Source organism: Lontra canadensis, unplaced genomic scaffold (assembly GCF_010015895.1).
Source record: "Lontra canadensis isolate GAN:19392208 unplaced genomic scaffold, GSC_riverotter_1.0 scaffold84, whole genome shotgun sequence".
Lineage (NCBI taxonomy): Eukaryota > Metazoa > Chordata > Mammalia > Carnivora > Mustelidae > Lontra > Lontra canadensis.
The window spans coordinates 739,776-755,978 of NW_022631078.1; the positions used below are offsets into that span (position 1 = coordinate 739,776).

At 66.7% G+C, this 16,203-nt stretch overlaps 2 protein-coding genes across 3 annotated transcripts; one reads left to right on the forward strand and one right to left on the reverse strand.

Annotated features, from left to right (window-relative positions):
• Window positions 1-236: 236 nt before the first annotated feature.
• On the reverse strand, window positions 237-8,131 carry CRELD2 (cysteine rich with EGF like domains 2). Its single transcript, XM_032882747.1, has 10 exons — window positions 7,873-8,131; window positions 7,393-7,475; window positions 6,787-6,897; window positions 6,174-6,265; window positions 5,144-5,320; window positions 3,988-4,083; window positions 3,036-3,119; window positions 2,089-2,184; window positions 1,432-1,578; window positions 237-529 (listed from the first exon to the last, which is right to left on the reverse strand). The coding sequence occupies exons 1-10, from the start codon at window positions 7,996-7,998 to the stop codon at window positions 480-482; spliced, it is 1,062 nt and encodes a 353-aa protein (XP_032738638.1). The 5' UTR covers window positions 7,999-8,131; the 3' UTR covers window positions 237-479.
• Window positions 8,132-10,298: 2,167 nt separating this feature from the next.
• Window positions 10,299-15,382, forward strand: ALG12 (ALG12 alpha-1,6-mannosyltransferase). Of its 2 annotated transcripts, none has more exons than XM_032882745.1 (9): window positions 10,299-10,727; window positions 10,797-10,929; window positions 11,925-12,098; window positions 12,808-13,002; window positions 13,420-13,523; window positions 13,840-14,063; window positions 14,628-14,797; window positions 14,930-15,005; window positions 15,138-15,382. In XM_032882745.1, the coding sequence occupies exons 1-9, from the start codon at window positions 10,374-10,376 to the stop codon at window positions 15,367-15,369; spliced, it is 1,662 nt and encodes a 553-aa protein (XP_032738636.1). In that variant the 5' UTR covers window positions 10,299-10,373; the 3' UTR covers window positions 15,370-15,382. The 2 variants fall into 2 exon arrangements, with proteins under 2 accessions (XP_032738636.1, XP_032738637.1); XM_032882746.1 differs by having other exon boundaries at window positions 15,237-15,382.
• The last annotated feature ends 821 nt before the right edge of the window (window positions 15,383-16,203 follow it).

Consider the following 16,203-nt stretch of genomic DNA (forward strand, 5'->3'; position numbering starts at 1 on the left):
GCAGAGAAACTGGCCCCGGGGCTCTCCTCTCTGGCGGCATCCGCGAAGGCGGGACGGCCGTGTCCAGCCCTGGGGGTCCTTCCACAACAGCCGCTCTCCCCATCAAGACTCCCGTGCCTGCGGGGGGGCCGCCCCAGAGAAGCAGGGGGCGCAGGCTCAGAGCGCTGGGCCCCCCCGTGAGGGCCACACCCGCCCCGGAGCCTTCCTGCTTTTTCAGTGAGACAGATTCGCGCGTGCCCTGGGCCTGACGACCTCCAGTGGTCAATTTTATTAGAAACAACGGTATCAAAATATACAACTCTGGGTTAGGGCCGCCAGGGACTGCAGCTTTCTGAAGGGCCGAGCGTGTGTGAGCCACTTCCCGGGCGCAGCTTCCCTCCGCGTCCCCTGGAGAAACGGGGACCTGTGAGGACCGCACGTCCGGGACGCCAGTCTCAATAACTTAAAGGGCGGGTCCGGCCTCCGGCTCTGGACGCGCATCACAGGTCTTCCCGCGAGGGCTGCCGCGTGGGGTCTCCTTCCGCGACTTCTGCCAGGAAACGAACACAGCTGTTGGGGGACCCCCGCACGAGAGCTCTCCACAGGGCCGGGGCAGGGGCTTCGCGGCAGGAGGCCTCTCGGGTGTGGGAGACGAAGACAGGGCCCGGGGAGGTGCCCCCCACCCCATTCGCCGGGGCCCACAGGACCATGGCCCCTGCTGCTGGGTGCCGGCGGGGAGGGCCCCCCGGGCCATGCTGGGGCAGAGGCGGTGTGGGGCTCTGCTCCCCGCTGACATCTGGTGGGTCCGGAGCTGGCTCTGAGGCACTTGGCTGTGCGCTTGCCCTCGCTGCCCGGCTCGGGGTCAGGGAGCTTCTGGGGTCTGTGGTCTTACTCGTTCAGGAAAACTCTGTCAGCGTCGTTTTGACACTGGCCCTTCTGCTCCACGTTCTTCCACGACTTCTATGGGACAGTCGTGGGCAGAGCCATGTCCCCCAGAACCTGGGGCCATCCTCACCCCTGGAAGCTGTGAACTGGGGACACTTTACGGACGGTCAAGGTGAGAGGAGGTCACTGGGGTGCGACCACGTAGGAAGAGGGAGATTCGGACACGGACACACAAGCCACGAGAAGGCCACGTGGACAGAGGCCTCCAGCAGAGACTGGACGGACGCAGCCTGACAGCCGCTGGAAGTGCAGAGACGGGACGGACCTGCCCTCCGGGCTCGGAGCAGCCGCTGCCCTCGGGCTCTCAGGAAGCACAGGCAGAGCCCGCCTGCTGACTCCGGGGTCACGGACCCTCCTGCCCGGCCCCACCTCCCATGGGGCGGTCACGGCCAGGGCTCCCCACAGGCACGCTTCCCCTCCCGTCTGCCCGGAATCCCAGCCATCGCCCCCCTCGGGCCGCGCTGCTGGGAGTTTCTGCACGTCCACCGCGCGGCGCCTGCCACTCACCGCCGCCCGGGGCCTGCGTCTGCACGCACGCGTCTTCCGTGTCTTCGAAGCCCTCGGGACACACGCACACGAAGCTCCCGGGCGTGTTGTAGCAGTTCTCATTCCGGCGCGTGCACGCCTTCTCCGGCCCGGCGCACTCGTCTACGTCTGCAAGAGACGCCCGCACACAGGCCACCGTCACCGGGCGCCCACGCTCGGGACTCGCTGCTGCCCCACAAGCGCGACGGTCGGGAAGGGACTCAGAGAGCAGAGCACGAGGCTCAGGGTCGGCGCCGCGGAGGGAGAGGAGCAAAGGGGCAGTGCAGGCGGCCTGCAGGGGGAAGCCTGGTGCCAGCGCACGCCGCCTTTTTCCAGGTGGGTTCCAGCCGGGCCCCGACGTGGAGGCCTGACGTGCAGCCACGGGGGCTGTGGGGGTGGGAGGTCGGGGGGAGGCCCGGGCCCCCGCTGGCGGGCGCACCCGCACCAGGCACACCTGGGGGCCGGCGGGACAGACGGTCGGTCCCCGACCTGCTGCGTCTGCATCACATGCTGGGGAAACGGAGTCGCAGGAACAGCCGGACCGGGTGTCCCACCCCCGCCGGCCCCTCACGGCCCGTCCACACGGTGGCAGGGGGGCCACGGTCCATCTAGGTCTGGCACAGACGCAAGGGCGCTGACCTGCACACTGGCCGCTTTCTTTGGTGTAGCCAGGGATGCACTCTTTACAGTGTCCTGGACCCTTCCCCGTGCAGCCCACACAGGTGGAATCACATTCTGGAAAAAAGCAGAAAGGTGTCGACAGCCTCCTGTGAGCACACCGGGACCGGAAGCCACGCCGCGCAGCATCAGGGTCCCTCCTCGACGTGTGGGGGCCCCAGGGGCGTGTCCTCGACACCGCAGCCCCGTCTCCCAGCAAAGCAATGATGTGCCCCCCAGAGCTGCGGCCGCACACTGCTGACCATCTTCTCAGAGCAAAACAAAGTCCCCTCCAGCTCGGGGACACTGCCCGACTGGCCCGCTGGCAGCGCAGGAGGAATAGTACGGGGGGAGACGCGGGATGCTCCCCAGTGAGCCTCACGGTCGGAGCTGCTGTGTGGGGCCAGCAGATACGGTGGGGGGAGTGGGACCAGCAGACGCGGGGGTGGGGAGCAGACAGCCTCAGGCGCTGCTGGAGAGCACGTCCACGCGACCTCCCGGGGGTACCGCGACCCTACAGTGCACTGTCCGGGGCACTTTGGAAACGAATCCAAAGAAAACGAGCACGAATGTGAAAGCCTCATCGACCGAGGAACGCGAAGCTCACAGCTGTGGGGAAGTTGCCGATTTCGACGCGCAGCAACACGGACCGCTGAGGACAACCAGGCCCCACAAGGAGGGCCGTGGGCGTTCCCGCCGCAACAACGGGCACAGCGGAAGCAGCCGCGCCCGTGGAATGGGACAGAGTGTCGTGGAACTATTGACCGAGCCTCCGCTCCACGGAACTGGTGTTTTAAAAGTTATCTTCAACTTCTCTGAACTTTGGGTTTTTCGGCAGCCGGGACCGACGACGTGGGTGCCGCCTTCCACTTTCCACAGCAGGCGGAACCCAGACAGCCGCCCGCCCGCAGGGGCCCGAGCCCAGGCACCTTCGCACACGAACGAGCCGCTGACGTTCTCGCAGTACTGCTGGTCGCCGCAGGGAGGCGTGTCCGCCACACACTCGTCCACGTCTGGAACACAGGGGTGGAGCCGTGAGGGTCCCAGGGCCGCCGTGGCGGTCACATGGCGGGTGACCGGACACAGCCCACGGCCACGGCCAGCGGGACAGGGAGGGGGCCGCTGTGTGGAGGACGTGTGTCCGTGTTTCTCCCGGAGGCCCCCCTTTGGGCCCCGGGGGCGGGGCCTCCGCGAGGGACCAGCAGCTAACATGAGCACCCTCTGCTCCACGTGGACACGCAGAAACTCCAGGTCGGTGTCGGACCACCCACCTCCCCACTCCAGATGGGACACTCGGGACAGGTCTGCCATCCCTGACCGGCCTAAGGGCAGCCCACCCGCCGGCACCTGGGCCTCAGGAAGGGCCTCTTGGCCGCTTCTAGGGCCCCCCCAGGGCTGCTGCAGCGCTGGGTGGAAGCCAGAGCTCACAGGCAGGCTGGGGCTCAGAGGCAAGGGTGCGGCAGGAACACATGCGCACACCAGGCTGGGCACGTGGGGATGGCAGGGACGGGGGCAGCCGAGGCCCAGGGCCTGAACTGTGTGTGTGCGTATCAGGAAGGCGTGTCTCCCTGCCATGGTGGAGCGGCTAGACCACGCAGACACCGTGTCTGTTGAGCGCCCCTGTATGGCTCTCCAGGCCAAAAGTAGGTCTGTGCCTCAGTTTCCCTGCCTGTACCTGCGGAAGGGAGAGGGAGGAAGGAAAAAAGGAGAGGAGGGAGAGGAGAGAAAGGGGGAAAGGGAAAGCGGGGAGGAGAAGAGAGGAGGAAGGAGAGCAGGACGCCAGATAGGGGAGGAGGGACAAGGGAGGAGGGAGGGAGAAGAGGGAGGCAGAGAGGAGAGGAGGGGGGGCCAGGCCACCCTGGGGGTCCCGCCAGGCCTCACCCATGCAGGCGCCGTCCTCCTGCGCCCAGCCCACGGCGCACTGGCCACAGTCCCTGTTGCTCGGGCCGGTGCACGTCTTACATGACTCGTCACAAGCTGGGAAGCAGAGGTGGGACATCGGTCATATGTGGGAATGCCATTTTCAGTAAAAAACAGAACACAAAGGTCATTTCAGCAAGTAAGAATTTACCTTCACTAGGATGAAAACAAAAACCAAATACAAATAAGAAAAAACCCCAGTAGAGCGAGACTCGTTGGACGACCATAAAATCTGTACTCGTGACCCACAGCATTCCCGGGCTTGACGAGCGAAACACTCCACGGGCTTTCAGGGCCCCTCACGGTCACGTTCTGGTGGGCCCCAGGGAAATGGCTTATGACCCGAGGAAGGCAGCGGCCCAAACCCCAGAGCCCACGCCTGCCAGGCGGCTCCCAGCCCTGGGGCCCCCGCACAGCACCCGCGTCCCGGGCCAGCTGAGGGCCTGGGCGCCGGGACCAGAGAGGACACGGCCTTCCTGGCGCTCCACTCGCCACAGAGACCACCCAAGGGGGCCGCGGACTGATGTCGGGAGGCACGGCCGGCGTCCGCCTGGCGCTCAGTGCGGTCGGTCACAACAGACACGTCCGAGCCCGTGGGCCTGTGGGGGACCCGACCGAGGGGGAGCCTGGAGGCCAGGAAGTCCCACCCGGTGGCCTCAGGGGTGCTGGTTTTCGTTTATGCCGCTGCTCTGCCCTCTTGCGCGGGGCCTGGGCCTTGGCAACCCGCACCGGGCAGGCGGGTCACCCCGTCCAGGTGGCCGCAGGGCAAGAGTAGGCCTCTGCTGGGATACCGCGGGTGCCGGGTCACCCAGAAGCAAGGCCAGCATGGGTGGGACGTGACCGCTGGCCCCGCACCGTCCACCTGCCCAGTCCTTCTCCAGAGAATGTGGGGCCGGGGGCCTGGCTCTCTCCTCCTGGGCACGTCCAGAGACAGCAAGCGAGACCATCCAGGGCCTGCTCGCACTGCTGCAGCCTTCCGCGGGGTCCCCAGGGGCCTCCTAGCTGCGGGGGTGCAGGCGAGAGCCAACAGGCCCCCATCCGTGCCCGTAGCTCCAGGAGACAGCCGTTGCGGTGTGCCCCAAGGCCCGCGGGCTGAAGGCCAGCGCAGCCCCCCTACCTGTGCAGACGCTGTGCGTCTCGTTCCTCAGGGAGCTGAAGTAGCCGTCCATGCAGTCGGAGCACGTGGCGCCCTGGTAGCCGAGGTGGCACTGGCACGACCCGTCCCCCTGCCTGCTGCCGTCCCCGCTGCAGTGCCCGTTCCCGCTGCAGGGCCTCTGGGAGCCGCCCTGGCACGCTGGGGATGACACGAACCCACCAGTCTGAGTGTGCCCCGGGAGAACGTGGCACCTTGCTTGCCTGACCTCACGACCACTCCTGTTCTGTCCCCTGTGAACTCTGTCCTCACTCCCTCTGGCCAGCTCCCCCCACGACCACACGAGCCAGAGCAGCCAGGTCTGGGGGAGCAGACACGCTGGGGTCTGCAGGTACTCAGGAGCCTCCCCTGGAACACGGGGACAACGGGGACAATGGGGACATGGACGCGCAGAGAGTGTCGGTGAGGACGGCCCGCTGCAGTACCCGCCCGCCGACAGCAGGAGGTGGCCACAACCCAGGACAGGGTCGGACTCGAGACATGTCTGCTCTGTCCCGCTGGGCACCCAGAGTGACGAGTGATGCTGGACAGCGGCCCGTGGCTTCGGTTCAAAGCGTGTCTCTTCGTGGAAGAGCCTGGCTCTCCGGGGAGAGCTGACGCGACGCATCCCACCCGACAGACGCCCGAGCCGCGCCCCCGGGCTCCCACACCCCGGTCTTGGCTGCTCCGTGGGCAGAGCCAGGCGGGGGACACGAAACCAGAGCTGCCTCTGTGCCCTTGGAGGGCCCTGCACAGGCAGGTGGACAGCGACCCACAGCGGCCCCAGCGAAGGCCTGCAGGCCCCGGAGTGAGGCGCCCGCGTGGCATCGGGCTCTCAGGGCTGTCTGGCCCCGGGGAGGAGGTCCCCACGGCGTGAAGGGGGCGGTGACCGGGTGCCCTAGGGCTCAGTGGGAGCTGACGGCCCCAGGTCCCAGCCACGGCTCTGCCCCCCGGGAATCATGACACGGACACTGGGAACAACGCAGGACACTCGCGATTCCTGACAACAACCTACCGAGGCAGTCTGGCCCGTACGTTCCTGGCGAGCAGCAAACCTTCAGCGTTTTCACACAAAACCACTCGAATAAGTCAGGAAAGTCCTTCTTCCTGAGGAATTAAAAACACGTGCATCAAAGCTCCGTGACGGGTTCTCCAGAGCAAATCACGATTCACGACATTCGCTCCAGAGCGTCACGGCGTTAGGGACACAGCGGTCTGGGGTGACCAGACGTCCCCATAACCACCTCGCTGCCCGCACCACGTTACGGTAAGGAGAGACGGCGACCCCCGGGCAAGGAGGAGGACAAGCCTGTGCTGACACTTCTGAGTCCGAAGTTATTTCAAACTTATAAACTGAGAAATAAAACGTCAAGAAAGCTTCAGTGAACACGCGGGGGAAGCCAGTGGGGCTGGAGCTGTGGCATGGGAGGAGGCGGGGGGGGCAGGGGTGTGTGTCTGGGGGTGTGGGGTGCAGGGTGTGGGGACGGGAGGGGACAACAGGGTGGGAGGTGCAGGGAGACAGGGTTGTGGGGGAGAGGGTGGGGGACGCAGGGCCGGTGCTTGGGAGGGGAGAGGGTGGCGGATGCAGGGCTGGGGTGGGGGGACGGGGTGGGGCGCGGGGCACTCACAGCCGCAGCCACCAGGCCTCCAGGTGCCCCTCGTGCTCCTCCAGCAGACTGTGGCACTCGAAGTCGCTGCTGCCACACAGGCCCTCGGTGATCTCCAGCAGGCGGACCTCACTGCAGCAGCCCGCGGCACCGCCAGGTGACAAGGGAAGCCCAGGCAGTCAGCGGCTGACCCACGGGGACGCCCGAAGGCCCCGCTTGGTGCCAGGCAGGAATGATGGTGGCACTTTGGTGGGGAACACGTCCGCTGGGGACAAGCGCAGTCGGTACCACGGGGAGAACTAAACTCAGAGGACAGCGGTCAGGGTGGCAGGGGAGACCCTGACGCGGGGTGCAAGGGGGCCAGGACGGACCGGACTGGCAAGGGAAGCCGGTGACACTTTACGTGGTGGGACTCCACTCCCGCTCCCGTGTGCACCATGGAAAGACCACCCTGTCCGCCCTGTGGAAAGTGGACACGGGGACAAGTGTGGGAGCAAAAGGCCAGTTACGGGCCAGCGCACAGGTGACTGCACAGGGACCTTCCGTGTGTCCATCGTCGACGTGGGTGATGGCATTCGCGGGGACACGTCCAGTGCCACAGCCGGGCTACCAGAGCAGGGCACCCACCTGAATTCATACTTGGACAGCGACTTCTCCTCCCAAGCCGTGTTCCCACCTCCGAAGTTCTTCTTCGCAGTGTCCACCATTCCCTGAGGAGAGCGCGCGGGCACAGGGCTCATTGCTGCTGCCCCGACCCACATCTGTGGAGGGAGCAACCCTAGCCCCCCCATGGGGGTGACTTGAGTCCACTGCGTGGTGACCCCAGTCATTGCCAAGTAACCCTAGGTCCATCACCAGGGTGACATGGAGTCCATTCCTGGAGTGACCCCGTCCATCGCGGGGGCGACCCTGGCTCCGTGACCCTTGTCCCTGGTGGGGTGACCCCGTCCATCGCGGGGCGACCCCGGCTTCCTGACCCCGGTCCCCGGCAGGCTTAGCCTGGGTCGGCGAGCCCGGCCTGTCGCGGGGCGCCCCCAGCCCCGCCGCCCCCAGCCCCGCCGCCCCCAGGTCGACCCCGCGCCCGCGGCCCCGGGGCGAGTGGCCCACCCGGTTGAACTTGTCCACCAGCTCCCGGCAGCGCTTGCAGGGCGTCGCCTTCTTGGCGGCCTCGGCAGGCGGCGGCGGCAGCAGCAGCAGCAGCAGCCCCAGCGCGGTCGGGGCCGGCGAGCGCATGGCGGGCCGAGGCGGGCAGCGTCGCGCAGGACGCGGCCCCGCGGGCAGACCCCAGGTCCAGCGGGAACCAGCCGAGCGCTCGGCCTCCGCGGCCGCCCCCCGCTCCGCCGTGCCGGCCGTTCCCGGGGCTACTTGGCGGAGCCGGGCGGCGTCCCGCCCACCGACAGCCCTAGCGCCGCTATTGGCCGCTGGGACCCAGGCCGTCCCCATGTGGCCCAATCCGGGCTCGCCACGAGCAGCGGCCAATAGGAAGGCCCCGGGTCAGCGTCCGCCGGGAGGGGGCGCGGACGGGGGCGTGGAGGTCCGAGCCCGCCGCTCGCGCGCTCCGCCCACTGCGGCCATCTTTACTCCGGGCAGGGCGAGCGTCCGCCGCGGCGGTGACCAGGCTTGGGGGCCATGTTAGGTTTGGGCGAGGGCCTCGCGTCGGTCCCCGGCTTCCGCCCGCCGGCTTCCGGCCTCGAGCGGTCCTGGGAGCCGCGCTTCGAGGGACGACGCGGCGGCAAGGCCAGGTCAGCGCGCGCTCCCGCGGCCGGGGCTGTCGGGGCTGGTGGCGGGCGACGGCGCGACCCGGACTGTCGGGAAGGGCGGGGGGAGGCGCGGGAGCCAGGCTCGGAGAGGGGAGAGCCGCGGCCTGCGTGGGCCGTGGACGTCGCTGGTCTGGAGCTGCCGCTCGTGTGCCCCGCCCGGGGCTGTCCCCCTGCGGTACGGCCCTTCGCCCGCGAGCCGGCGGGACAGGAGGGCGCCCGCCCGTCCCTCCTCCGCCGATAGCCGGGCTGAGCGCGCCTGCGGCGTCCGGGACCCCTCTCCGGCCCCGCGCGGCGCGCACCTGCCGTCCCGGGCGCTCCGCTCGGCCTCGGCGCGGCTGGGGCTTCTGCCCTCGGTCCCTAGCGGCAGAGGGACACCGCGCTGGCCGTGGCCGTGTGCGTCCCTGCAGCCGGCGGGGCGGGGTCCGGGGCGGGGGGCGCCGGTTCTCAGCGGACCTGCGGCAGCGCGTGTCCGTTGGGCAGCGGGGCAGCTGAGCGTGCAGGGCCCGCGTCCTGGGGCCGCCGGAGCATCGGGGTGTTTGTGGTGACCCCGGGGCGGCTGTGACGACCCGGGGGGATTCTGCTGGGGTTCGTGGAGCGCGTCCCGTGCGGCAGCCCCGCCCTGGGACCCGTGAGCCGGCTCCGCGGGCAGCGGCAGCCACGCTCTCACGTGGGCCGCGGTGCTGACCAGCGGCTCCTCCCCGGAGCGGGGAGACCAGAGAAATGCCACCCTCAAGCTGCTTACGCTCCAGGAGGAGGGGGACACCCGGGCAACCCCTGTGTCCGTCGCGGCTGTTTCGGTGATTCTTGTTAGTGAAGCCTCTTTCCCCTCCGCGCCCACCTCACCGCCACCTGGAGCCGGACTCCTGCTCCGCGTGCGCAGATTTTCCTTCCCTCGTGGATCCCCCAGTTGCCTCTCTGGGGGCCACAGACCCCATACGTCTCCCTCCGGTCAGAAGGCAGCAAGCACCCTGACTCTCTCCTTTGGCTCCCCGCCCTTCTGGTGTTGATCAAATAAAATCAAGCCTGTTTTAAGAGAAGCCAGAAACTTTATTATGAAGGGGCGCCTGGGTGGCTCAGTGGGTGAAGCCTCTGCCTTCAGCTCAGGTCATGATCTCAGGGTCCTGGGATCGAGCCCCACATCGGGCTCTCTGCTCAGCAGGGAGCCTGCTTCCTCCTCTCTCTCTGCCTGCCTCTCTGCCTACTTGTGATCTCTGTCTGTCAAATAAATAAAATCTTAAAAAAGAAAGAGAGAGGGGAGGGGGGGCCAGAAACTTGAAGAAGAGCTTGCCACCTTCCCTCCTGACAAGTTGAAAACTATCTCACCCCCATCCCCCCGGCGTCACCACTGCACACACATCTGTCTGAACCCCGCAAGGATACGTTCCTGTTTTTGCCACCTACGTATTCACGTTCAGGACCAGTCTGGGACCACGCCCAGGTGCCACGTGGCTCCCAGGATGAGGGCAGGTGCAGCCTGGCAGGCGGCCAAAGCTCCTGTCTAGTCTGGCTCCACTGGCTGTCGTGAACTCTGGGTCCCGCCTCCTGCCCTCCTGTGGCTGCCCCTGCACGGTCCTCCAGACCCATCCCTCCCACCCCACAGCCTCCTGTCCCTGGTCTCTCTGCCCCTGCCACAGGGTCCTACTCTCCTGCCAGATTTGAGCCTCTCAAGGGCAGGGGCCGGGCCCTCCAGAGGCTGGGCCAGTCCCGGCCCGGCTGCACCGAAGACCCACTCAGTTCTGCAAAAAAAACCTTGGGTCCTGGAAAGATCCTCCCACAGCTCAGTGTGAGGTAGCCGGTTAAGCCGGGAAAGGCACTCAAGCGTGATTTTTCTTTGAACTTTCTCTTTCGATGTGTTTCGATTCACCGAGATTACAACAGTGGTTTAAAGACTTCGCACACGCCCTCCACTCAGCTCCCCCAGGTGTTAACTCGGGGGACTTTGGAAACCCTGGAACCTGTGTTTCCATCTTCTCCCAGGGCTCCCGGAGCGGCGCGGCCGAGGACGGCTGGAGGCCCGGGAGGAGGGAGAGCGCCATGGCTGGGAGGAGGACGTGGGGTGCGGGCAGGCAGCGCCGGCTGCTGGGGCTGCTGCTGGCTGTGGCCGCCACCCACCTCCTCGCCTGCCCCTACGCCAAAGTGGAGGAGAGCTTCAACCTGCAGGCCACGCACGACCTGCTTTACCACCGGCTGGATGTGGGCAAGGTGAGCCCTGCGTCCGAGGTTCACAGCCTCCCAGCCGCGGGCGCCCGCTGACCCCCCTTCCCCCTGCAGTACGACCATCTCGAGTTCCCCGGAGTGGTCCCCAGGACGTTCCTCGGGCCGCTGGCCGTGGCGGTGCTCTCCAGCCCTGCAGTCTACGTGCTGTCCCTGCTGGAAGCCTCGAAGTTTTACTCTCAGCTAGTGGGTAAGGGGTCCCCGGATGACAGAAGGGAGGGCCTCGGTGTGGTCGGGGGATTTCCAGGAGCCCGGCAGAGGCTCCCTCCCTCAGGAGGGTCCTTCTGTCAGAAGCTTGGCCATCCTCAGCCACTCGCCGTGGTGGCCCGGAGCGCGAGGGCAGCTGCGGCCTGGGCCCTTCTGTGGTGTCAGCTGGGACAGCTCACGGAGCGCCTCTTGCTCCTGCTCTCGAGACCGCGACGTGAGGGTACTGGCCCCGGCTCCGCAGGCGGGAGCGGCAGGGGTGCGGCGGGCGCGTGACGTCTCCCACAGGGCTGCACCCCTGCAAGGGAGCCCTTCACCGTGCGGAGCTTTCCAGCCTGCAGTGGCAGCCTCCTTCCCGCCCCCGGAGGTTGCCGTGGACACCGTGGGCAGAGGGTTCCGGATCTTCTGTGTGCCTGGGTGGACAGCTGTTAACCTGGACTCGGAGCATCTGTGCCCGCCACCCCACAACGTCATCGTTGAGCCGGCCGCCACCGTGTTTCCATTCCGGTGCATTTGTGCCGCATCCGTACGCAGACTTCCTTTAGATTCCCCCCCAGACGCACACACACTCTGTGGCTGGCTGTCCGTAGACTCCTGGAAATCTTGCCAACACGTGGGGCAGCTAGACAGGCTCAGCTGGCTTTGTGGGGTCACAGGAGCCCCAGAGGGGGCGACGTGACATTTCCAGGGTGCTAAGCCAGTCACACTGACCTACGGACACACCTACCCTGCCCGGTGGCTGTGTCCCCCAGGGCTCACCTGCCCTGGGCCACGCGGTCACAGCGGAGCTGTGGGGTTGGGGTGCCAGGGTCCAGGCTGTCCGTTCCCCACGCCCCGTCCGTTTTCAGTAGCGGGGTCAACACCCCTCTTTTGAGGTGGCTTTACTGTCCTCTGGTCATTAACTCGCCATCACAGGTAACCTATCGGGTCCCCTTGGCCTGCGCCTGTCGCTGCCGACCACACCTTGCCACGTTTGTTCAGTCAGGGCTGTGCTTGGACTCGGAGTTGTTTTCGGACTCTGGACCTTACAGAAGGAAGTGAGACGGCAGTTTGGAGCCACGGTGGCCACCATGTTCTGCTGGGTGACGGCCACACAGTTCCATCTGATGTTCTACTGCACACGGACGCTCCCCAACGTGCTGGCCCTGCCTGTGGGTAGGTAGCCGCCGACCACGCCGGTCACTGGGCATGCCGGCCGGGGGCAGGGGCATCCGTCTGGGCCGTGTCTGCCTGCGGACAGCTGGACCCCACTGGGCATCTCAGAAATGCCCCGGAGCAGGCGGGCCTGTGACGAGCAGCAGGGTCTCGTGCTGGATGGGGGTGCGGTTTCCAGCAAGAGGTGCAGGTGCACAGAGGAGGCTGCCTGGGAGGGTTCCTGGTGTGTGGACAGTGAGCGCTTGGCCAAGAGGAGCCGCCTGTGGGGGCATGGGACGGCCGCACCCTGGGAGTCACGAGGAGACCGAGAGTCGGTGGACGAGGGGCTGTGGATGGCTTGGGTCTGGGGGTCTGCGCCGATCTGAGCAGCGGAGCCTGTGGGATGTGGTGGAAGGGTGGCAGGCGGGGCACCAGCAGGACATGGTGTGTGCCCGGGAGGGAGGCCAGGCAAGGGTGGTGCTGGACGTGTGCTGCTGGGGCCTGGAGCAGCTAGGAGGCCGGTTGCGGGGATGCAGGCATCTGGGGTCTGGGTGCCGTCGGGCCTGCGCAAGTGGCCCCAGACTGCGTGATGGCGCAAGGCCGTGGCTGGAACCCGCAGCCCCGTGTCAGCACATCTGGGTCTGAGCGACACTGCTGTCTTCTGGAGGGTTCCATGGGGCTTTCACAGTGAGGAAGGCGACCGGCCTGCCCTGGCCCCCCTGTCTTGCAGTCCTGCTGGCGCTCACGGCCTGGCTGCAGCTGAAGTGGGCCCGCTTCATCCGGCTCTCGGCCTTCGCCATCCTCGTCTTCAGAGCCGAGCTGAGCCTGCTGCTGGGCCTCGCGCTGCTGCTGCTTCTCGGCACCCGGAGGCTCTCCGTGGTGAAGGCCCTGCGCTGTGCCGTGCCGGCCGGGCTCCTCTGCTTGGGTGAGTGGGACTGGCCAGAGCCGTTCTCGCGGGGCGTGCAGCTCTGCCTGTAGGAAGGTGCGGAGAGACCCGGGACAGTGGCTTTTTACTAAGTGAAATCGCCTTAACTTAAGCAGCATGACGGAGTCTGAACGCGGCTCCCCGGCGGTTCTGCCCGAGCTGCTCCCAGGAGGCCCTCACCCCTGCGCGGGGTTCTGTCCCCAGGCTCTCCCCGGTGTCTGGGCCGGCGCGGGGGCCCGGGCCCTGCGCCTGGCCGGCTGGGGGTGCGGTGGTTCCACGGTGTGCGCCGCTCCCCGGGAGGCCCGGTGCGTGGTGTCCGTGCCAGTGTGGCTGCCTCGCGGGACGCTGACCCGTGACCGGGAAGCCGGAGCCGCTCGGGCGGCCGGTGCGCTCCTACGGGCTCCTCTGTCTCAGCAGGACTGACGGTGGCCGTGGACTCCTATTTTTGGCGCTATCTCGTGTGGCCAGAGGGAAAGGTGCTCTGGTACAACACGGTCCTGAACAAAAGTTCCAACTGGGGAGTATCCTTCAGGGTGTCTGTAGGTCAGGCCGCGCAGGCGAGGCGGCGGGAGCTGCTTTCCTCCCCGTGGAAGCACCGCGTCAGGGTTGGTCGTGGAACAGTCCAGCATCCGCGCGAGCTCAGAGGAAAGTGTGACAAGTCCCCAGCGCACCCGCCTCGGGATGGGCCATCCTGTGGGCGACGGGGAGTCTGGGGGGCCGCGCAGCGCAGGGTGGGGGGGTCTGGGAGCTGCAGGCAGGATCCCCTGTCGGCCGTGCCGCCCCGCTCCGCGCGGACGGGCTGGCCGGCGTGTGGTCTCCTTAACCCTCCCGCCCGAGACCTCCCCGCTGCTGTGGTATTTCTACTCGGCCCTGCCCCGCGGCCTGGGCTGCAGCCTGCTCTTCGTGCCCCTGGGCGCCGTGGACAGGCGGGCGCTGGCGCTGCTGCTGCCCTCGCTGGGCTTCGTGGCGCTGTACTCGCTGCTGCCACACAAGGAGCTGCGGTTCGTCATCTACGCCTTCCCGCTGCTCAACGTGGTGGCCGCCAGGGGCTGTGCCTGCCTGTGAGTCCTCCCTCCCCCAGCCACGCGCTCGCTGGCTCGCGGGGACGCTGTGCAGCCGGACGGATGTGTCCGAGCGGGGAGGGCAGTGGGGTCGGGAGGGGCCGGCCTCTGCTCCGTCTGAGGTCCGTCGGGCCTGCGTCCACTCGGCGGTGCGAACCGTCCAGGGCTCGGCCGCCCGGGGAGGACACTCGGTGTGGCTGCGGGGCAGCCGGGCAGGCTGCGGGCGGGTGGGTGGTCCCCAGGGCCTACTTCTCGGCTGGGGGGTGCTCGGGGGGCCGTCCCCATGTGGACAGTGTTTGTCTGGGCAGGGGATAGGCCAGAAGAAAGGGGAAAGGCAGGGGAGTGGGCTAGGGCTAGGAGACGGAGGTGTGGGATTACTGAGGGAGGGGCCGGTGCAGCACAGAACCAGCGGCCCCTGGAGAGGGTGCCCAGGCCATAGGCAGGGTGGTCCCACGGGGCTGCTGCTCTCTGGAACGGGGCTGTAGGGCTGCAGGGCTGTGGGGCTGAGGCGGGACGGTCTCTGCCGTCGCAGCATCTCTGTGAAACGTACTGTTCTCCTTCCAGGCTGAACAGTCACAGGAGGTCTTGGCTGTATAAGGTGGGGTCCGTCCTTGTGATAGGACACCTCTTGGTGAATGCCACATACTCGGCCATAGCCCTGTACGTGTCCCACTTCAACTATCCCGGTGGCGTGGCCATGTGGAAACTGCATGAGTTGGTGTCTCCCAGGACAGGTGGGCGCTCGGGTCCGTGCTGGGGTTTCCCCGGGACAGGTGGGCGCTCAGGGCCATGCTTGGGGCCAGCTGCAGCTCTGGCCAGGGGCACGCAGCTCTCAGTTCTCACTGAGCATACGCGGTTTTCCGCAGATGTCGTTCTGCACATCGACGTGGCTGCCACACAGACAGGTGTGTCCCGGTTTTTGGAGGTCAACAGTGGCTGGAGGTATGTTCCCACTGTGATATGACTGCAGACGAGGCGCTCCCCCAAGAGGCGGTGCGTGGGCTCCCTGGGGGCACCTGGATGCTGGGAGCCGGCCTGGGGCCTCAGGTGTACAGCCACGCTCTGATCTTGCAGGTATGACAAGAGGGAGGACGTGCGGCCTGGGTCAGGGCACATGCTGACCTACACGCACCTCCTCATGGAGGCCGCCCCTGCGCACCTGGCCCTCTACAGGGACACGCACCGGGTCCTGGCCGGCATCGCGGGCACCACTGGCGTGAGTCTGAACCTGACCATGCTGCCGCCGCTGGACGTGAACCTGCAGACAAAGCTGGTGCTTCTGGAGAGGCTCCGTGGGCCTTCCTGAGCAGGGGCCAGCGTTGTTCCGAGGACGTCGGAGCTCCGTCAGCGTCCCTGCAGAGGAGACCATGCGAGAAACAGCAGAACCGTGGACGTGCCCTGGACGGAGGCCTGAGGGAAGAGGCCCAGCTCCTCCATGGCTGCCCGAGACCACACGCGGTCACAGCAGCGGGGACTGCAGGCCTTGCCCTGCACTTCGGCTGCTGCCCCTGGGCCTCTCGGAGCACCCGAGAAAGCGCCCCCTTGGAGGGGCGTCCTGTGAGTCTTTGTGAAGACGGACCGTGGGAACTGCAGTGCCTGCTGCCCCCTCCCCTGCCTCAGCTGCAGGACGAGGCCTTTGCGGGCACAGGCATGACGTTTCCATCCCAACAAAACTGGGGAATTCAAGGAGGAACAAGAATAAAAATTTAGATGTTTCTTTCTTAGACATCTCATGAGAAGTAACGTTGCCAGAGACCCCTTCACGCAGGTTGTCTTAAGTGATAATTTTTATGTCTTTACGCTTTACTGAGAAGTATTTACGAAGTACCCGGAGCGTATCCAACACCACCAGGCGCTGAGCACAGTGCGCAGAAATGAGCGTTATTGCACATGCGCGCTTGGGCCACGTGCGCTCACCACGCACACCTGCCACGTGTAGTCCTGCCACGCGTGTGCTGACACCACGCGCACCCACGTGCACACACACCACATGCACTTGTGCCACACGTAGGCACCAGGCACCCCCACTGCTCGTGTGCATAAAGAAAGGCTGCATTTTCTGAGTCGTTGGAGAGTGTTGCCTATGGCACGGCCTTGACCACGAGTGCCCCAGTGTGTCCCAGGAAGGAGGCGATGGCAT